This window comes from Aythya ferina, assembly GCF_964211825.1.
Source record: "Aythya ferina genome assembly, chromosome: 11".
NCBI classification, from domain to species: domain Eukaryota; kingdom Metazoa; phylum Chordata; class Aves; order Anseriformes; family Anatidae; genus Aythya; species Aythya ferina.
The window spans coordinates 940123-963014 of record NC_140307.1 but is presented as its reverse complement, the minus strand read 5'-3'; the positions used below and the strand labels follow the sequence as shown (position 1 = coordinate 963014).

General features: G+C 45.1%; 1 protein-coding gene across 3 annotated transcripts in view; it reads right to left on the bottom strand.

Annotated features, from left to right (window-relative positions):
* The window catches only part of UACA (uveal autoantigen with coiled-coil domains and ankyrin repeats), a 30535-nt gene extending 8047 nt beyond the window's left edge, over positions 1-22488 (bottom strand). The window contains exons 1-15 of one of the 3 annotated variants that reach the window (XM_084532674.1): positions 22376-22488; positions 9507-9640; positions 7845-7933; positions 7044-7108; positions 6835-6892; positions 6304-6374; positions 6091-6197; positions 4965-5146; positions 4443-4480; positions 3642-3728; positions 2394-2501; positions 1600-1632; positions 998-1096; positions 774-810; positions 102-154 (exon numbers count right to left, since the gene is read on the bottom strand). In XM_084532674.1, coding sequence (XP_084388800.1) covers positions 102-154; positions 774-810; positions 998-1096; positions 1600-1632; positions 2394-2501; positions 3642-3728; positions 4443-4480; positions 4965-5146; positions 6091-6197; positions 6304-6374; positions 6835-6892; positions 7044-7108; positions 7845-7933; positions 9507-9640; positions 22376-22432 — 1218 coding nt within the window. In that variant the 5' untranslated portion in view covers positions 22433-22488. Of the gene's footprint in view, positions 1-101; positions 155-773; positions 811-997; positions 1097-1599; positions 1633-2393; positions 2502-3641; positions 3729-4442; positions 4481-4964; positions 5147-6090; positions 6198-6303; positions 6375-6834; positions 6893-7043; positions 7109-7844; positions 7934-9506; positions 9641-12403; positions 12753-22375 lie in introns of those variants that run through there. The other 2 variants (XM_084532675.1, XM_084532676.1) reach the window with 2 other exon arrangements.
* Positions 22489-22892: the final 404 nt, after the last annotated feature.

Genomic DNA, 22892 nt, shown 5'->3' with positions numbered 1-22892 from the left:
TTTGTTGTCAGAAACAGGTTAATATACATATATTTACGAGCATATTTAGCCTTCCCAAGCATAACTACCTTAGAATTTTGCTTAGAGAAAATATTTATTACCTGTGACTCCACAGCAAACACTTGACCTTGCTTAAGTAATAAATCTTCTTTTCCTGTATTTTCAAAGCAAATAGCATTTAGTCTGTTTAAAAACAATAACACAAATCACAAGAGCTATGTTTTTCCTTCCTAATTTTATTCTCTTCAATGCAACTGTGTTATGTAGGTTGGTATTTAAGTATTCAGAGTTAAATGTAAAAGACTTCAGTTTCTGGAAATGGAATTATTTCTAGCAGAAGTGTAGGCTGAGGTACTGCATTTAAAGTTGTGCTTCAGCTTGCCTACAGCAAGCCCTCATGATGACCATAGCTTTCGTGTTCAGCAGAAGCAATTCACAGACATGAGCCAGAGCACTGTTAATGAAGAATGGAAAGACTCTGGAGCAGAGACCTTGCTTAGCTTGTTTTTCATGCTCTTAGAAGACATACCAGAGTTACAACCCAGATTTCACGAGACCACAATCACGTGTGAGTAAGAGTGATCAATAATGCCCTAGAACTCAGGTACAAACACAACTGGGCCCAGCTGCCTGCCTTCTGAGGTCTACAGTGTGGAAAATCACATTATGTTTGTCTATAGTTAAAACAACAGGAAAAGGGAAAAAAAAACAAACACACACACTTTGTTTTCTAACACTGCATCATGCATAGCACATTTAAGAACTATACTTACTATTTCCAAAGTTACTTCCAGATGTCACAAAGTCAACCTAAAAGCAAACAGTGGGAAATACAAAAAATAAAGCTTACATCAATTTTTTTCCATATTTAAGCTATGGATCAAAGAGCAGAGAAAGCTTTTCAAATTAGATAACCCTTTCAACAATTCTAAGTTCTTTAAGTATTTATTACAGTAAATATCAAGCATCTTACTACATTTCAAATCAGTCAACGTACTTCATAATATTTGAGTTTAGCTTTCAGAGCTTCGATAGTTCTTAAGCTTTCTTCCTGCTGTTTTTCCTTGGTAGCTAGGATTTTCTTCAATTCATCTTTCTGAAAGAGAATAAAAAGTGCCAAATAGCCAAGGCCACAGGAATGACCAGATTCATAAAATCTCAAGCAACTTTAAAAAAGTAGTTTAGGGAGAACTTCAACCAAAATCAGCATTGAAAAAATCCTTGAATTCTTCACTTTAAAATTCTTCTACAAAGCTGCTCATCTACAAGGACAGTCTCAGAGAAAGAGTCAAGGGAACATGTACCAACACCATGAGAATAAACTAGATTGCACGTTTATTAGCCTTGCGTTGATGAAAGTCACTACTTAAACAGATACTTACAACATTAAGTCTGTTTTAGAGGTGAGATAGGAATTAGAATATATTAGTTGCAGTATTACAAATGCTATACAGCTGTATGAACTGAGAACATATTACTAGATATTTTGTTTAGCATTTATACATCGCTTTTCTCTATAGTTTTAAATACTATTTCTTAAATGCAATATACATTTCCCCTATTTCACAGTTCTCTTACACTTAGGCGATATAATCATACCTCAATTTCAAGATCATCTGCAAACATTTGCTCCTGCAAAAATAACAAAAATCCCCCCACAAATCATTTTTAAAATAATATTTTCAAGGGGCGTATACACAGTTCATTAGTTGATGAGTCTATCCCAGTTTCTAATACTACATGCTTCTGATACACTGTTCCCCTCACATTTACCACCTCACCTCTGCCAACAGGAAAAAATAAGGATGTTTGTCAAAACAGTATCTCATGACATACATACTAAGCAAATAGAAACCTTTTCAGTTATCTAGACCATATGCCATTGAGGTGGAAGAGTAGAGTTTTTCAGTTAAAAAATGCTGATTTTTGAGTGTGAATAGTAAACAGAAGGAATGGTTTGGTTGAGGGGACGTGGTTTGTTCAGGGTATGGGAGGGGGCTGGTATGAAATGGGAATTCAAATTTCAGAGAGTGATCCTATATTGAAAACCCTTTCCCCACCCACTTTTGCCAACTGAAGAGTTTTCACTCATTTTCCATTTAAACTAACAACTGGAAAATAAGCAGTGGCTGTAAGTACCTGTACACAACACCTACATTTAAATGGCAGATTGAGTTTACTTTCCAAATTACAATATACCACAATACCTCATGGTTCCAATTACATTAAGTATAGCTATAAATGCTATTGCTCAACTTTATGAGGATCAGTGGATGAAGCTGTAATATCTCCTCACATGTTGAGTATTACTATAGACTGCAGGCCATTGCAGAACAAAATGACAGCAACACATACAGAAATATTTACAGTAAAGCAGGGAATACTGAGTTTACCTCATTTAATTGTAGTTGTAGCCCACTAATTCTATCCAGCAACATCCTTTGCTCCTCTTGTACTTCTCTCATTCTATCCTTCAAATCTTGATTTTCTAACTCCAATTCCTTTAAAAAAAAAAAAAAAAGGCAACAAAATAAAGCGATAAATACACTACACTCACATGAGGAAAGCTAATGAATTTACACCAACAATTTTAACAGCCATTAAAGACGCATCAAGCCTTGCCTAAGTCCCAGTGATACTGAGGCCTCACTTTAGGTCTCCATCATTCTTGAGTTTAGAAAAGCACATTTCAAAGTCTTCCAGATTTGTGTCTCTAATAGGCCATTCTGACATAAGTTTAAATAAAGGTTTGGGGAGTATTTGCAGGGTAAGATTACTTTCAGTGCTGACAGCACTAAAGAGGCTGCTTACCTACTGTCTGCTAACGTGTAAAAGTAACTAGTACTAATACAGTCCAAGAAACCCAACCACCACAGCCAAAGCTGTAATGAAAAAACCTCACTGGCATGAAGTGCAGCAACCTTTAAATGGACAAGTGTTCCAGCAACCCCAAGACTCACCCTGGTAATGCATATGAATCCAACGCATGAGAACTATACTGTGGGTCTTGGGCCTTCAATCAGTCCAGCGCTTACATCCAAACAAAGGCTGTGTAACCACTGCTAGATAACCACCTGAGGTAACCACTTTAGCTCAAAGCAGACAGGTTTCATTTAGAGATCCTTATTCTTTTAAGACAAAGGATTTCAAAATGAAAGTCTCAATTTCTCCACGGTTTGTTCCCCACAGCTTGAAGTTTTACTTACCTTTTTGAGAACTGTATTGACACAGTAAGATGACAAAAAAAACGAATACCAGTTAATAAAACAATTATGATACAAGTTATTTTTAAGGAATACAAGCACATATCTCCTGAGAATGTTACACCTTTGTGTTTCGTGACACTATGATCTTACTGCAGGTGAAAGCAGTAGACACAAGATTAAGAGATGGGAAGGGTTGACGTGAAGAGGCTCCCAAGTATTCATTATATAAATTTTTATTTTCTTGCAAAACTTTATAGCTTATCTGCGTAATTGCCACTTTACATACTCACACAATTAAGTTTTAAGTAAACAGCAATATCTGTGACCTTTCTTCATGGAATTGCTAATGCTTATTTACAATCACATCTTGTCTTTAATATGCCTGGTTCATTATGCACATGGGAACATGTAGTTGTAGAAATCCTTCTTGCTTACCTGAGCGTTATGTTCCTTCTGATACAGCCTGACATTCACCTCTTCCTGTGCATGCAGCCGATTCCACTTTTGTGACATATTAGACATCTGTTATTGCAACATTCAAAGCGTTAATTTTTATTCCTGTTGCAGCCTGACAACATCCATTTCTGGGGACAGTAGGCTGCTCTCACAACTCCCTTTTCAGCTTCCACTGGGGGGCAATACCACTGAGCGTTCAAACTTTGACAGACCGCTTCTCAATAAGTAGACCACCCACAATCTCGTCCAGACAGAAAACAGGATGCTTGTCAAAGCTCAAACCCCAAATATGCAAATAAAATATTTTTCATATAGAAATACAAACACTATCTAATTATAGATGGAATCTTCTCCATGCTATGTTTGAAGTCAACTCAAAAATACTGAATCAGTTTTGCATCCCTGTGCAGTATTAGCCACTCTCTCAACAGTACCAGCTGTGTGCTGAATTTTGGCAGTCGAGAGTGAACAGCTTACACCTCACCTCTTTCAGTTTCATACAACTGCAACATAGAGAGAGTACAAGTTTCCTAGGGATGGGAAACAAGCACAAATTTCCTAGGGATGTAGCTCACAAAAGACAGTTTTACTCATGAATCACCTTTACACGCCAGCAAACAAAGCTGATTATTTCACAGTACCAAAGATCAAAAAAAAAAAAATCAGTAAGATTTACACCACAAATCTGCAACCTTTCTGCAACATACACCAAACATTTGAGTTAAGAACACCTTGAAAAACGTTGTTGGGTCAGTTAAAACACAACTCAATAAGACTTACCTTTTGTTCAGACTGCCCTTTCTTCATGGTATCTCTTCCTAAAAATAAAAAGCAACATGAAATAGGAAGTTAAAAAAAAAAGCATTTCATTCAGATTCATGCAAGGCATACCTAGTTAATCTACTTATGTTTCTTTCTTGGAAGGACGTTTCAAGAAATAGTCGTTCTCTCCTTCCTTCCCACCCCGCACCCCATTAATCCAAAACAGGAAGCATTTCACAAGTACAAAGCTTCTCCCATAAATGAGGCTAAATCACTCCTATGATCAATACTGCAATACAAAAGGTTCATCAACACTAATACCCTTTATCTCATGATGTCACAGCCTGCATTAACTTTAAGTTTTACTAAACACAAGCAAACAAAGAAGCATAACCCTTCTTTACCCTCCTATGCAGGGTGGGTATCACCTTTTGGTTTAAAGCACTACAGCCATCCCACAGCCACACAAAGACATAACCTGGGGAAGACACAACCCAAATGAAGGAGTAATAGCAAGCAGTAACAGCGTGTTCTTCATACCTTTGCCGGAATCCTCAATGGCAGCTTTTATTAAAGTCAAAATGTCAATATTGTCACCGATTCTGGCATAGTAAGCACAGTCATGACCAAGGCCATCGACCAAACTAACATCTGCACCATTTTTGAGCAAAACTTCTACCGCGTCCTTGCAGCCATATTCACAGCCTAACATTAGGGCAGTCCTGAGGATGGGGAGAAAGATTGCATTCAGAGACGCTGGGATCGTGTGCTTTCAAAGGAGCACTCACAGATATAAATCCTTTGTACACTTATCTCTGATCATGGAAAGCTGAGTGAAGGAACATTTCCTCTCTCAAGAGAGGAGACTACATTTTAAAAGTCATTTAGCCAACATTTAAATATTTGTCAAAAAGCAAAACAACACTAACAGCAGCACTTCCCTGAAGCCCAGCATAAGCCCGCTGCCTTTGAGAGCACCACCCAGCTGTTTAGAAATCTCATGCGATTTTTGGCTTACTCTATTTACATACAAACATCAATAGACACAACACACACAAGACAAAAATAAAGACAAAGTTTGAGTGAGTGCTTGGGAGCCCTGGCACTGCCTCCCAAACACACACTTGCCAGCTTCAGGACATGCAATGCAAGCGCCTGTGCTCTGTCTCACAGCAGCCTCATGTCCACTGACCACCAGGCAGCCGTCCTCCAAGAAATAACAGGCAGGAGTAGCTCAGTTAGAAAGTCCCCCCACCCACTCCTCCATGTATAATGAATAAAACAGTTCTGGACCCTCAGGTCCCTTGGAAGCCCCAGTGAGACTCAAGTACCACTTCTGTCATGACCCATTTTACATATGGATCCCAAAGAGAGCAAGTTGCAGCTGTGCACAGAAATCTTTAAAGCAGCCAACCACCATTTCCCTGCTGGCAGCAGCATGCAATACTTTCCACACAAGTCTACAGGTATTTTAGGTGCAAAAACAAGCAATAAGAAAAGCCAATTTTGTTTGAATTATTGAATTGTAACATTACTTCTGGACTAAGTCCCAGGTCAGAGTTTTTTCCTGCTGAATTTAACATTTTTCTGTAGCCTGAAAGCTAATGGACAGCCTTCTACCCTTTAACTGTGAGCAAGTGTTCTGACAACCCTCTGCATGCCTTACCTGTTTTGTTTGTCCCTGGCATTAACATCTGCTCCTCTGTCTATTAGAAGCTGACAAACTGTGGGACGACACATCTGAGTGGCCAGCACCAGCGGTGTCCTCCCATCCTGAAGAGGGAAAGAGGGAAGGAAATAAGGAAAGGCAGGGGAAGCAAAGAAAGCACAAGAGCTCCAGTAGGGCTTGTATGGGAGAGAGGTCTAAGCAACAACTTACTCCATCTTTTGCATTCACTGAGGCCCCATGATCACACAGGAGCTGTATGCTGGAGGAACAATCTGACATAGCTTTCAAGAGAAGGAGGAAAAAGCAGGTTATATTGCTGAACAACACCTTCATGAAACTCTAAGCACTGCACTGGCTTCACAAAAATTCATGCAAGTTAAAGCATGAGAAGGCTACGTGACTTGCTCTCTTACAGCAGTCCCGAAGGCACACATAAACTCAGACACTGCTTTAAGACACTGCACAGCATAATGAAGATTCACAAAATCCACAGAGTGAAGTTAACTTACTAAACATCATTGCTCTGGAACACTCTTCATAATACTTAAGATTTTACTAGACAATTCACAGGCATCGGAAGAGAATTATAGACCTACATCCTCTAAGTCTGTTAACAAGCTTGTTATTGAGGACAAGTGGCATTACAACATATAGCAGTGGAAGTTAAAAATAATTAGGCACATCTGAGAGTTATCATTAAAGACTTCGTATTACAGTCACCAGAAAAGCAAAACCTTCTACCTGCATCATGAAGAGCAGTTCTTCCTTGAAGGTCCACATTTTCTGTTGGACAATTGTACTGTTAAAATAAGTAACCTGGGTTATCAAATAGGCTTCAGATTGCATTTAAAGTATCTCAATTTCAAACCAGTATATTTAAGAGCACCTTCCCCCACACTCCACCCAAAGAATAAAAACCGTAACAAAGGACAAGTTATATCTTTCAGTACCTGCAACAGCTTTTGCAGACATAAAGCGTGTCCATATTTCGCAGCTAGGTGCAATGCGTTTCTACCTAAAAAGAAATATCAATGTCAGTTCGGGATCTATTTTGAACATGCATTTTTTGGGGGGAGGTGAGGAGGGACATTTCTGGCAGTTTTGTAACTGTCATCTCTCTTGCATACACTTTGCTATTTGCTAAACAGTGATTTTTACTTATTTTAAGGGAAACTGCATCCAAGAATTCATGAATAGTGAGAAATGGTATAGGAGTTTTAAAAAAGAAATCTGTCATATGAAAGGAGGCTAGAATATTTCTGTAATGAAGCTGAAAACAAGAGAATATTCATTTACCAAGTTAAATTGTGAGATGAACAATCTGAGGCAAAATTAGCACCCATTTTAACTGCCTGTTTCACAACATCTTTGCATAAACTTTGATATCACGTATGCAAACTAAGAAGGTAGCAGAGAGGTGCTCTGAAGTTTTGAGGACTCAACACAGGTGCGCAAACACCTTCCATGCCACTGAAGTCATAGCCTCATTGTGCGCAGTACTTACCAACACTCAGTGTAACACACTTGCTATTTAAATTAATACATTCATTTGAAACAGTTCTCACACTGTTCTTCTCAAGCAGATATAGCCTGGCTGAAATAGACCTTACAGTTAAGTGTGTTTGTTTTGTTTTGCCAACCCCAGGAAACACTAAAGAACCCTGCAGCTTAGCTTAACCCTAAACCAAAGTGAAAACTGAGACGGGAACTTCTGCAAATTGCACCTGAACACTTGACGAGATGAAGCATACCTGCAGCATCAGTGGCTGTGATATCAACTCCGTGAATAAGGATGGTGTTCAAACAGTCTAGGTTTCCCTTTGACGCTACAACATGGAATCTAAACACAGAAAAAAAAACTTTAAGCACAACTGTTTCATACACAAAAATAGCGGTATTAACCAGGAAAGTCAAAGCAAATAATTGTATTTTCAAAGCATTATACTGTACAAACTCAACTTTGTACAATGTCCAAATCCGGTTCTGCAAATTTCACTTTAAGGAACAATACAACTTTCCTGAGAAGTAGTCAATATTTACCTGGAATCATTGACTCAAGTAGAATACCTACACTTGCCTTTCTTTCCCCCCATTTGGGCGTGAGTATTTAAATGTATGCTCTTGCCAAAGTAAAGGCTCTTTGTGAGAAATTGCCATTTGAGCTATCTGGCATTCCATGGCGGCTGGGGATGGGTGCAGCACCTCAAAAAAAGCACCTTTCAGAAACTAGCTATGATGAGCAGGATCAAACCAAACATTTTCAGAACCACTGTAATCCAGGTGGCTATCGAGCCTTTAAGTAATGAAGGAAAAAGGAAAGTTCATCTTTCCTGTACCCCTGTCATTGCAAGCTGTACCTGTCAGTACTCAGAGTCACTCTTAACTTCAAGAACCAGACAAACGTAACACCAAGCTCTAAAACATTTATTTTATGCCAAGCTATCTCTGGATTTAGAAGAGACAAGAATAGATCCCCAGTGCTGAAAATGCAAATAAGCTAAGTCGTCAGCAGTTTGCAAGACATATGCCACCCTGCCAAGTATTCCTATACGTGTCATTTCAAAGTAACTGTCAGAACATTAAACATCGCAGCAGAAAAGATGAGAAGAAAGGCAGGTCAGAAGTCAATAGCTTGAGTCTGTTTTACAAAAGCATTAGGGGTAACTAATGTAATATGTTCTAAAGAACCAGGAGCTTGGGAAGGTGAGATTTAGCCTGCCACACAACTCTCATTACATCTGGTAGCTCTAATAACACTTCATTCAAAGCATTTGAACACTACTACAGATTATGGCTGAGTTCATCATCTAGTGAATTTATTTATCTTTACTCTTGACTGTGCTTATTTTAGATATTAATCAAGCTAGTCTGTTAAAGAACACTGCCTACAGTAGCCTTCTTAAATTGAGTTTTAATTGCTCTAAAAATATCAACTACAGATTGGCAAAACTTAGCATTTCAGAATGCTTCAAATAAACAAAGTAGGAGTGCTTGGCGATATTTCTTTCTATTAATTGGGGGCAATCCCTGTTGATTTGCATGAATAAGTCATCTACACAGAAAAAGATCAGGAATTTAACCATATACCTCTGCCAAAGATGGCTAGATTACATACTTCAAGCCCATCCCCACTGCTAGACCTTTATATTCCCAGATCAACCCTCAGTTCAGATTTCTGCTCAAAAAGGCTTCCTTTTTTCCATTCTCCACTTCAGCGTAAGAGCTATGTAATTTTCTTTGTTCAATTCCTGATTAAAAGCTTATGCAAGACTAGCATAGATGAGGCTAGAATCTACTAGTGTGTGTCCCATAGATTTATAGACCTAGCAGTTTTTACAGCAGCAGCAAGACCTGGGAATGGAGCTACTTCCACCAGCTTCCCCACCACCACTGCAGAACTGGAAGTTACTTACGCAGACCTCCCTTCGACATCCAGCTTAGTAGGACAGACTCCTTTTTTGGCAAGGATTGATGAAACCTTTTCCACATCACCCCTTTCAGCTGCTTTCATTAACCTGTCATCGTACTTGTTCCAGTCTGTATTCAGCTGTATAAAAGAGAATTAGAAAAGCGGGTCAGCCCGTGGCACAGCATCGATCTGCTAAAGGAACATCAATAAGAGGCTGAATCTCATATTATCAGTGGGGATGGGGAGGGAATAAGAAGAGGGATCTTTGTTTACGTATCAGGTTGTGCCTCTCAAGACCTTTAGTTATTTACAGGCAATCATACTGCAGCATCTCAATCAGGCTGTTAGCACGCTGCTCCGAGCCAGCCTGGTTAAGTCTCTCTGACCCTTACAGCAGAACACTGGGGGACAAAAGCACTTTGCTTTTCCTCATCCTGCTGGCTTCCATCTAACAGGTTGAAAACTAAAGTCGCACACAGGAGTTTCCTATACATTTAAAGCAATCTCAAAGTTTTCAGTTTCTCGTATTAAGCAGCTTTTAGACACTTCCTTCCGTTCTGTTTTATCTGCTGATAGCCATCAGCTGTTTGCCCTGCACAGACCAGCTACCTTTTCACTGCAGCTCTGCTTTCCCCTCTCTCCTCACGGATGCTGCTGTCACACACCCTTTGGGGAAGAGGCATCGCTTCTCTTGTGCCAACAAAGCAATTAACTCCACTGGCTAAAGGAAAAATGGAAGGGTTTCTTGTTCATCTTTACCGTCAGTCATTTAAGTTGTGATAGTCAAATAAAGCAGCCAACTGTTCCATTTCTATGTATTTAATACCTGCCTGTGTCTCAGAGCTCACAAGTCAATAAACAAGATGCACCATACAGGAACGGACAGGCCAGGAACCGCAATAACAGAGCCAGAAATCCTGCTGCTAACAGCTCCCAATCTAAATAACCATCTTCAGCGTAAGCTTCTCAGAATTCACAAAAAAAATGCTTTCATAAGGAAGTGGGCAGATAAAACACAGCTGCTATGATTTTTTCCCCCCCTCTGTCAACCCTTATATAGTAAAGGTAGCACAAAGAACAACAGACAAGCGTAAACTTTGTGGGACACTTGAATAGAACAACGATTACGACACCATAATCAGCAGCAGACTTCAGTTTTCACGAACTCAGCAACACGCAAGGCACGCACTCAGTTTAGCCCTCTCTCAACCAAGTTCACATTTACCAAACCCTGCACTGGGCAGAAGTGAGCGCTGAGTGCTGCCCACGGGCAGCATCCGTGCCCGCTGATGCAGGCACCGAAGTGCCCTCACTGGTGCCACTGGCTGCATCTGGCCATTCCTAAAATCAGACCTCAGCTAGCTCCGCTGGGTCCCGACTCTAACACCAAACAGATGCACCAAAAATATGCAAGCGGGCTGAGTGCTCTCTGACTCCTCTGGGTTGTTCAGAGCCAGTTTAGCTCAGCATGCGATGTTCCAGGGATGGACGCCTAGGGGGCTGCGCACGAAAAATTCAAAGTGCACAGCTTCCAATTGCCTGCAATTCCCCAAGCTATGCAGCGCGCAAAGGAAGCGCCAGTCAGTTATAAATAACCACCAACTCAGACATCTGTCACCCCCCACTTATTCCTTGTTTACTTCGAGTTTGGAATTCCAGGCCCCAGGCTAGGATCTGCCCCGCAGCGCTAAGCTGGGGCTGCCCCACACCAAACCAACCTCTCCAATTGCTTTGCACTGCTCAGGAAGGTCTGTGACAAGCCTCAGAGCCAAGCTGGATGCCGAGGACTCAGCTTTGAAAAAGCTTTTGATAGAAGAAAAACGGACAAAAGTTCCAGGCAGAACCACCCTCTCCTTACAACTGCCCTATTAGCAGAAAACAGGATTTTTCAAGGTTTAATATAACAGAATCTGGAAGATCCACAGCAGGGAGAGCCAGTGCCAGTTGGCCAGGTCTCTCCCCTTGCATCTAAGCCAGGTTTACCTAGGTAAAGGAGAAAATACTGATAAAGAACAAAAAAAATCAACCGCAGCCACTGCTCTGCATCTGTAGAATGGTTTGTATGATGGAGCTGTAGCTGCAGTTATCTTTGTTTCCCGTACTGCAATCACATTTACATTCTGAGAAATCATGAAGTCTCAGCAATAATTCACTCAGCGCAATGCTTACTAAGTGACGTGAAGTAATAAAGACAGGCAGCTACTGAAGTCACACGCGCTGGTGTTTCCTCACCGAGGCGTGCAGTACCGACTGCCAATCGATTCACACACCCATTAGTCTAAAAGCCAAGCCTGCCCGGCGTGACAACGCCACCGCAGTGGTGACACTGCTGGCCAGGGTAAAAGCCACAGGCACTGCCAGGGGGCAGAGCAGTTGTCCTCAGAGGCCTGACAAGGTTTCCTCTATAAGCTACTTTATCATCCACTTTATATGTTTTATTTAAATACCTTAAACTATACAATTTCACATCCTCAGAGGAAAGCGATGATGCCTTGCATGTCTGCAGCTGGGTTTAGATTTCCGAGCTGCAGACTTACAGCTCATGCCCGCTAGCACAAGCTCACTCAGACGTACACACAACCCCTTACCATAAATTCTTTCTTCCCATTTCATGAGTCTTCTGATTAACAAGACTTTTTTTTGTTGTTTTGTTTTTGTTTTGTTTTTAAATTACTATCATCTCAATAGAAACATTTTTCTTTCATTATAATATCTAAATAACATCATAGGAAACTGACAAAGTCAAAGAGTACCAGCTGGGCACTTTGTATTTCAGGAAATTTCCCCGCAGTTAGTGTTGTTAAAGACATATTAATTAAAAAGGAATGGCTACAAAATTCAGGCTTCTGCATTTCTGCAGCTGTAAACCACGGCCGGTGATATGAAACCTAAGAAACCTACCGTGTCTTTAGCTGCACAAGAAAACCAACAAGTCATCATAGACCTCGCGGCTCCTTGCTGCCAAAAGCAACCGATTTATCTCGCATCGAGTTACAAACCGCCGCAGCTCAAAGCAGCGAGCCAAGCGGGTTCCCACTTTCAGGAACGGATTCTCTCCGCCGCCCCGAGCTCATTTTGTTCCGTCATCCTTCTCTTAGCTTGGGTCCCCCAGCATGTTTTCTCCGTCTTCAGGATCCTCCTCAGCCTTCATCCCTCAGGAGGACGCGCGTCCCGCCGCCTGCCAGCAAGCCCACAGCACTCCACCAGCCGCAAGTCTCACCAGTAAATACTGCCCGGCTCCGGAATATCTTGTAAGCGATATGCAGCCAGTCTCATCAGCCCAGATCTATTTTCTGATAATCCACTACTTGATAGCCGGGCGATAGAAAGCAATCGCTATTAATACATTCTCCGCGTGCTCGTGCCGTGAGTAATGCGTGTTGGGTTCAACGCTAACAAACGAGACAAGCACGCACGGAGCTCACTACTGTGTTATGCTCGCAGACACACAAACACTCACTTTAAAATAACAAACACGTTAGTCAAATTAACCGTCAACTGACATCAAGGAAAGCCATACTTATCCCCCACTAATAACACAGAAGGACTGAAATACTAGCAGGAGTAATTTTTTCCCATTCCACCACAACGCCAAAACCAGAGCCGCGATCAGACTTCAGACAGCTACAACTGCGGAGCAGATGGAATGCGTGATCCTATTTTGACAGAAATGTAACCGATTTTAAATTAGAAAACACACATGCCTGTGCTTTAAAGAAAATCTCCTTTTACAGCGATGGAACCATTCTGAACAGGACCTGGTTTCGGCTTACTGCTGCTGCCAGCCTGTCTCCCGACTTGTTAAACGAGAAGAGTCACAGAGGCTGTCAAAACATTAAATAGACAGCATCATGATTAACAGCGGGGAGGATGTCGAGTCTCCTTTCACAAGTTTTAAATTTAAAAGGAGATCTCCCAAGTGCCGTTTTTAGAGGACTAGGTCAGCATTACAAGCGATGCACTGTTTAGTCTGCAGGAGACAAACACGGTGCACAGCGAGAAACACCGCACGCACACACACACCCTGTAGGACGCTTGAAAGACTGCAAGCAACTTAAAATAAATGACTCTTCTGAGAAAAGCTGTTACAGGTAAGTCACATCTATTCGTATTTGCACAAATTCACCCCCTCCCAGCAATGTTTAAGCTATTCTATGTTATTTGCTGTGAGCAACGGCCCTTTGCCTTATCACTCTGATGTGTTTCATGAGAGCATCCCAAGACTTCTCTGCAATTGGTGTCTGTGTGATAAAAGCGCTCCAACAACACTGAGTGACCATCACAGTGACCACATCCTCTCACAAGTTGTCTTCTGACCAGAACCAAGTCTGTCTCCTCGCCTAAAAGCAGCATCTTGGGGAAAAAATACACACACTTTACAACTGACAGCAATAGCAAAAAAAAAAAAAAAAAAAAAAAAAAATCTGAAGTCAGAGTGTGGTGAGAAACCACACGGAGGCCTGCGCCTCCCAGGTAAACCTCTCGTCTCAGGTGTACCCAAGCCAAAGGTTTCTCTGCCTGCCTGCAGCCATTCCCAGTGACCTGAGGGCTGTGCCTGTCCTGTGGCCCCTTGATGCTGAAGATCGTCCCACCAGGGCCTCGTCCACACCACCCAGGATTGTCGAAGCACATCCTGCTCCTGGGGAGCACCGCTCACTTCCACCACACCACCAGCACCGAGCAGGCCCAGCAAACAGTCCGGCTCCAGACCCATGCTGACAGGATTTTTGTCTGAGGCAGCTCCATCTCAGAGAGCTTGAACGGTGCAAAATAATGAAAATCCAAGCGTGGGGTCAGAGACTACAAACCCCACACATACCACACTTAAAGCTCTTAGTTTTCTTGAAGATTTGTGCTGAGCAGGGACTGATTCCCAAAACACTCACCAGCTTTGCTTCCTCGCTCGCCTTTTATCAGTGGCAGTTCGACACAGGAATTTTTTGCTTTTCATTCCTGAAGAGCTTATACAGCAAACAAGCATCTATTAAAGCGACGATGCTGCTAATTGCAAAGAAAGAGTAAGTCACCACTTAACAAGCACTCACATTGTGCTGTCAGTGTGACCGACGTGTGGTAGGGCAGACCTGGTTTTGCCCCACCAGACACCACCAGCACAGGGCTCCAGAGGTGCCGAGCTGCCCGACGCACCACCGGGGCCTAGCTAATAATGTCCCTTATCTCACGGGACATTCAGCAGCTCACAAACCAAGCCACTTTCCCTCTCCACAGCCCTTGTCCTGCAGTACCTGGAGCATCCCACAGCACCACCCCGCACGGCACACCGCAGAGCCCCAGCCCGAGCATCGCCCATCTCCACTATTTATGACACAGTGCACAAGGCACAGCACAGAGCCAAAGTCTGTGAGGCTGTGAGATTGCAGCCTTCAGAAACAAGCCTGTTCCTCGCCCTGTCATTGCAATTAAGCATTTAAAGACGAGAAAGCAGCGAGAGCCTGAACAACAGCCACTAGAGGGACTTGTGCTCGGGCACCCCAGGTTGGGTCTGCATGAAGCCACGCTGGCCTTCCCGTGCTAACAAGGGTAGAGGAAAGGGCACAGGGTACTATCAGCAGTGATAGGCTAAAATATATATATATATATATATATATATATTTGTACACTGCTGTCGACCAGCAAAGCTAATATTTAAGAACTGTTAATTGTAATAGAATCTATATTTATCGTTACATAAATAGCAGAATACTTAGCAAACATGAGCTTGCTGATACTGGACATCTCCCTCTTAAGAAAAAAAAAAAAAAAGGAAAAATAGCAGGAAGAGGCCCTGATGCACGCTATTACTTCACCCACTGTTACCCAAGCGACCCCACTGAGGAATCTGGAAATCTGGAGCAAAGAAATTGCTTTGTTAGCAATCCTGATACACAAGAGGAGAGAGCAACACTGGGCTACAGGCACCTTGCACGGCTGCAGCACCCTAATTATTCCATGCATGTCAATGGGATCATGCTTCTAAGCTTCCCCAATATCATCTTTAGATACCTTTCACTACAGCTTCTCTGTAGTGAAATGTTTTGCTACGCTATGAAATAACTAACAGCATCCATCTAAACTTCACTGCTTGTCCCCTCCGTCCCCATCCTGCGTGTGATGTTAGCACAAGGCCAACAGTCCCTTCCCCAACTAAACCTCGAGCAAGGTTACCAGCAGTGCTGCCCCATTGCAGACCAACATTACCACCAGCCCCACACAACTTGAGCTGAAAACTGAATTGGGTCTGAAAGAGGCTAAAAAATACTTGAGCACACAACAGGCTGGCAGCTGGCTTGTTCTCTGGCCATACTCTTACTGTTTTTTTTTCCCCCCCTATAGAAAGGTCAAGGAATAAGACCATAGACCCTCAAAGACCACAGCATGCATTTTTCACTTTTTCAATTATTTAGATAGTAGATTAATGATAGCATAACAAACATTTATGAGTGTGTAAGACCACTAAGACAGCCAGTTGCCACCACCAACTTAAAAACACTAAGACTGCATTTCACTCACCTTAACCGTGTGGAGTAAATACTGTTTTTTTCCTGTTGTGGTGGTGGGCTTTTTTTTTTTTTTTTTTAATAGGAAAAACACAGAGTTGCTGGGCTGGGTGGGCAGGAGCAGAGCTGATCGTGTGTCATCCCAGCACAAGGAAACCATTAGGACCTCGAAGCCGGGAGGAGAAAGATTTAATTTGCTTCCTTTAGCAGCCTTTGATCAGATAGACCAGGCCATGAAAGGCCTGATCTGTTCAAGCCCTTGTTTAAAAACCATTCACAGCATTCAAGAACACAGGTGATGGCAGCATGCTAACAAAATGAGAAGTCCCAACTGTGAGCTGCTGGAAAGCGAGGCAGATGCAACGCTGCTTTCTTCCCTTTGTGCATCACAGCACATTACAGTCTTACCACAAAGCTAACAGATGCACGACAAGTTAACTGGCTGCTGAGACAGCAGTACTGCTCAGGAAACTTCCACCTGGAACGGGAATTGCTCATCCTGAGTCTCCTCTGCCCACGGAGCTGCACAAACCGACTGCGTAAATGCACAGCTCATTTAAAGAGAGCACGCAGACTGCGCAGCAGCCACATAACTTGCTTCTGAAACACCAGCTGTAATTCACAGCCCTTCTTAAACCTTTCAGCCTGAAAGCTGACATAAACCCATGAAAGCGAACACAGCTTCCCGTCACCACCGAGCTAGGCAGATAATCCTATTAACGAAAAAAAAAAAATAGGGAGGGAGCACATCCTCTAATGCCATTAGCGCTTGAGTTAAGCGCATAACGCCCCGAGGAGCAAAGAGCTCTGGCAAAAACACGGCCACCACTATTTACAGCCAGTGGTCACACGTACACGAATGTTCCCATAAACTCCCTAGAAAAAATACAGAGATCATACTTTTATATGAATAGTTATGAAAATAAAACTGCAATTTTTGATGTCTCTGAAGACTGTTTAGAAATAGCAATTACAAGAAATTAAAAAAAAATAATAATAACCTAAAAATGATCAGTTTTAGGGCCCTCTGTCACGAGAGAATCACTTCCCCAGTCGAGGCTCTAGGCAGTTTTCCTGCAGGGAAAGGAAGGCGCCCGCTGATACAGGAGAGTTACTCGGAAGATGCACACCCGTCAGAGAGGAGAGCAGGGCTGGCACAGCACGCCTATCAGCACGCACACTTCATCTTCCTGCTCATTTTACAGAGGTCAGAGTACATTTGTGATTAAAATTAACATTGAGACAGACACGCCCTGTGATTTCACATGGCACAAAAGGACTATTGCCTTTGAAGTAAGTTGATTTATTTGAAAACCACAGAGCCTAAAAATAGTTTTAACAGCCTAACCTTCCCCTCTGCCTTTGAGGGGGACGTTCATCAGGTGTAGCTGGAATGGAAAATGGAAAACACGGCACTTTATAAGCCCATCTTGCTTATCAGCACGTGTGTTTTCATATAAAAGCCTTCTGGAGTTTAGGACTGCGGGAGGAAGATGTGCTGTTTAGTCTGCACGAGGGGAGGAACAGACCCAGCCTGAGCACGGAGCTCGTCTCACCCAGCAGGTTCCCACACGCAGCACGTTATGTTATCACCTCGTTTGCTGCAATTTCTCCATCTATGGAAGAATTATTGAGTGCTACAAAATGGGTGAGGCTTAGCCTAAATAGCGATCAAACCCAACAGCATTCCCAGTACTGCTCCGTTTGCACGCTTCTCTCAAAATGCTCATGTTGAGATCTTTTATTAACAGCCGTGTTGTTTTATGACTTGTTTAAATATAACTGCATCCTGTAATTAAGGTAACAAAGTCATCTAACAGAGCAGCTTAATGGAAAACAAATAGTGGCTATCTAAAACCTTAACGTAAACATTTTACCAAATTCTGAAGGCATTTTCATTCCCACTACAAGTTAGCATATCCTAGGTATCAAGCAATTATTTGAACCTACTTCTACCAAGACATGCACCATGTCAAAAACTCTTCTCAAAAATGCCGTAAGGGCTCTAAAGCTGTGCCAGGTACTAGGTCCCTAACAGCAGAACCACCTTCTCTCCTTTCCACGAGGCTTCTGGGGTAGGGGGAAAAGCCACCAGCATCGAGCACAGCAGCACGCGAGCTGCAGTGGAAGCATCGAAGGACTCTGCACACAACTCCAGAAGGATGCTAAGTCTGCTAAAATGACAATAAAATAAATATTATTTATTTTTAAATAATGCAACTTCCTGGCGTCTCATTGCCCATGACACATACCCTAACATAACTTTGTCAATAATACACCCTCAATCTCTGCACCTCGAGATACAGAGCAGCTTGGGCACTGCTAAAAGCAACCAGAAAAAACAGGGGTTCAGCAGCTGCATCTCAAAACAGCCTGGTAAGAGCAGCTCACAGCACAACAGGGCCCTGCCTCCTGCACTTACATCCAGGAGCTGCTCCCCAGGGCCAAGGAGAGCACCAAAGCTGTCCCCACAAAGGGGACGGGAGCCAGGGAGCCCTGGTGGCCTGGGTCACAGGAGGCTGGGGAGCGGGCTCATCCCTTCCGAAACAGCAGAGGCCAGGTCGGAGGCCAGCTGGGCACTGCTCTCCTCGGGACTCGTGGCAAAGCCCTGGTTTGGAAGCACAATCCCACCTGTAACAAAGCATCAGACAACACCAAGAACACCACGCCACTGACTCAGCCCTGTTCGGTCACCACCCAGTGATGGAAGGCTGGGATGGTACCAGTCAATCAGGTGCCATCAGCCTGCTAAAAAATATCAATATTTAATGATATCTATCTGAGCAGCAGGTCAGATGAACTCGAAATGGATTCGTCAAAAGATGACCTCGGCCTTGTTTGAGGAATTTTGTCTGCAGGTCAGACGAGGACATTCATGCAGGAACTCCCTGAGCATCCAGTTTTTTAGCTTTTCTTTTTAATTACTGCATTCCAAAGTGATAAAGCACTGACGAACACTCCTTTCTAAAGCAGCCTGAAAATGACAATGCACCTGTACGCAGGCTGCAGCACACAGCTTTTGCTGAACCACAAATTGCCATTCCTCCCCCTGCTCGCGTTTCTCCACGCCGACCGCAAACATCACAGAGGCGAGCACATGGCTCTATTTAACTAAATGCAAATGAAGCACAAAGTTTTTCCAAGGAATGCACACGTTAGCACGAGCCTTAATAAAGCTTCCCGGAACCCAAACATCCCCTACAGAATAACCGCATTCAGCCTAGGAGCTGACATTTGAATATTACAACGCTGCTGATTCTTGGCTGCGTTGCCCGAGGACGGCACTGTAAAGCCGTGCGAGGCTGCACGCAGGGGTCAGGGCAGCAGGGAGGAAAAACTTCGCTCTGGCCAGCAGCAGCCACGCTGGAAAAATTCTGCTGACCAGCCCCAGCACTGTCATCAGCGTGGCTGGCGAGAGCTGCTCTGTCTGTGCACGGGGCAGAGCAGTGACACAAAGCCATCAGTCTCATTCGTTTTCAGGCCGATGTGTGCCAGCAGCAGCAGCTGCCTTTATTTCAGGTAACAAGCTGAACAGAGAAGTCATCTGGGCTTGGGTTAAAAACAGGTCCTTTAACACCCCAATTTTTCCCTTCAGTCCTTCGTTGCTTCGGTGCTACAAGCCGTTTTTAACAAGTATTTTCTGCTGTACACACAGAGTGCTGCCAATTAATTGGGAAGCTGAGGTGAGCTGCAGTTCCACCACAGAGGACATCACCCAGAGAAGGGCAGGCGGTGGGACCTCACCCCCTGGGGGCAGAGCAGGGACGAGCAGGATCCCCCCCGACACAGAGAACATCACCCATTTACCAGCCCGGCAGCCCCACGGGCACCAAGGCACTGACACAAGTCCAGCTGTAACCACACGAGCTGGCCAGGTGTTAATTTAACCATCAGACACCATCACACCAGACAAGCGCTCAGAAGCCTACCTCTTTTTTTTTTTTTTTTCCAAAACAGCTTCCACTAATTACACGCTACCTTCAGCTTTTGTGGATATATTTAAAAATAAATAAATCGCTTCTCCTGGAGGAGAAAGGACTGATAGGAGTTTCTGCACGGTTTTAATCTGCTTGTTCTCACTACGTGCAGGGCTCCATGCAGCACTGACACTACCCGAGGTGCATCCCAGGCACCCGTCTCACGCCGTGTCCGAGCGCAGCACTCCCAGGGGAGCTGCTCGTGGTGTGGATTCAGCTCCGCAGCCACCCGCAGAGCCCAGCAGAAGCCCTTTGTGGCTGCTTCCTAAGTGGGTTTAACAAGAAAAACTTCAAAGAAAGAAGCGGGCAACCCTCCTCTGCAGCGCCCAGCGACTGGAACTCGCCAGGGAAAGCTGAGCAGTGAAGGTGTGGGGCAGCAGGGGCTGCCCCGAACAATAAACACGTCCTTCCCCAGGCACCTTCCCCAGGAAACCTCCAGGAGAGCCAGGCTGCAGGCATTTCCAGCACGCTCCTGGCACACGTAGCTACCGGTGAGCGCGGCATCACCCCCGACCATGAGCAAGGACCGTGCCCTCAGGCCTTTGTGGGCTTTGTATGGGATCTGCCATAAAGCTCCCACCCCACAGTGGTGTCAGGGACAAGCAGCATCTGTCTCACCACGCAGAGCACTGACGGTGCTGAGCAGGCTGCTCCGATCATCTCCCAGGCCCCATCGGCCAAACTGGAGCTGGCAAAACCAGGTAATTCCTTTTTCAGCCTGGATAATGGTGGGACCGGCAATTACTCCGCTGCTTTTCATGGCTTTCCTCCATCACGAGGCAGGACATGGAGCCTCTCCCAAAAGATCACCATCAGAAAAACGCAGGGCACGGAATCGTTACCTTAACCTGGAAGGAAGAGCTCAGAAGCGCAATGAAGGGACTGAGCTTCTCCCTACATCCCCAGGAAACAGCCCTGGGTGGGGACAGAGAGGGATGAAGTTCCCAAAATGGACCATTCTTTCCCCAGAAATTTCCAGCAGTTTCCAGCAGCGCTCCCACCCCCTCCCAGTGCCAGCAGCAGGGCCGGGGTCTATCCACACACCCCCTCCAGCACCCACACATTGGGATGGGAATTATTTTCCCATCCCGAGTGCCTGGTGGATAGCTGTGCAGCCAAAACACGTCCCAGATAGATAAGTGCAGTACATCGTGGGTACAGAACGCAGCTCCTCAAGGACCTCGGTGAAAGCAGCTTCCGATGACACATTGGGGAATAATTTCAGATCTCGGAGGAGCTGAGCCTGACCAAACCCGCTGTGACAGGGAGGCCTGCGGAGCCCTCAGCCGCGAGGTGAAGCATCTCCTCACCTATTTCAGGCAGATCCTGCATCACCTCCGCGGGGGCTGCTGCCGCCTAATTACCGTGGGCTTCCTCCGAGCTACCAAGCAGACCTGAAGCACTAACGAGCAGCAGGAACCAGGGGCAGCCCACGCATCGCCAATTATCATCACAGACTCCTGAATCACCCCCAGCACAGCCAGGTTCCTGGACGCGGAGCTGTCGGAGCCGCCAGGTCCCCCCCCAGCACCCACAGGTACCCCCCCAGCACCCATAGGTGCCCAGGCAGGCTGGTGTTTCCCAGTCACGCCGCCAGCTCTGAGCCAAACGCAGAGCAGCAGCATTTTGGGGACTGCCAGCACCCCAAGGAGCCCTCACGCCACCCCCCCTGCCCAGCAGCGGGCTGGGGACAGGGCCCAGGCAGCAACGAGGGGGGGTCACGGTGCATGGGGGGGTACCCAGTGGGTGAAGGGGCACGAGGTGGGCACCCCAAAATTGAGGGAACCTGAAAGGATGAGGCAGGCACAGGCAGGGCATGGGGTGGGATGACCCCAAATGGGGTTTGGGGAGGTGCAGGCACATGGGGGGGGGGGGGCAGGGGGCTGAGGGTGCCCTGCACCGGGCAGAGCCTTCATGGAGGGTATGGTCATGGGGAGGAGAAATAAGGGAAAATGTGGGAAAAGGAAACGATAAAGGGGAAAATTAAAGAGTAAGGGGGGGAAGTTAAATGAAATGGGGGGGAAATTAAAGAGTAAGGGGGAGGGAAACGAAATAAAAGGGGGAGAAATTAAGTAAAAGGGGGGAGAAATTGATAAAAGGAGGGGGAAATTAAATAAAATAGATGAGAAATGAAATAAAATGGGGGGAAATTAATAAAATAGGGGGTAAATTAAATAAAATAGGGGGAAATTAAATAAAATAGGGGGAAATTAAATAAAATAGGGGGAAATTAAATAAAATAGGGGGTAAAATAAATAAAACAGGGGGAAATTAAATAAAATAAGGGGTAAAATAAATAAAATAGGGGGAAATGAAATAAAATAGAGAAAATCTAAAGCAAATCGCCAGCCCCGCTCGCAGCCCGTGCCCCCCCCGCCCCGCTGAGTGCCCCCACGCACCGTGCTGCCCGCGATGACGGCCTCGTGCTTCCTCAGCCGGGACTTGAGGCTCTTCATGGCGAGGCCCCCGGCGGGCGGCGACCCCCGGCCCCGCTCCGCGCCCCCAGCCCCGGTCCCGGCTCCTGCCCCCCCCCCCGCCGCCGCCGCCGCGGCCGGGACAGGATCGCGCCCCCCCCGCCCCCCGCCGCACCACCCCTACCCCTTCGCCCCGCCCCCTCAGGGCGTCGCGGCCAATCGGCGCCCGGCCGCGCGGGCGCTGCGCCCAATGGGGAGGCGGGGAGAGGGGAGGGACTTCCTCGTTTTAAAGGGGCCGGAGCGCAGGGAGGGAGAGGAGGGCAGGGGAGGAACCGCCCGGCCGGCAGGGGGCGCGCGGCCAGGGGACCCTGAGGGGACCCTGAGGGGACCCTGAGGGGACCCTGAGGGGACCCTGAGGGGACCCTGAGGGGACCCTGAGGGGACCCTGAGGGGACCCTGAGGGGCGCTGCCCCCATCTCACCACACATTTCCAGCTCCCTCA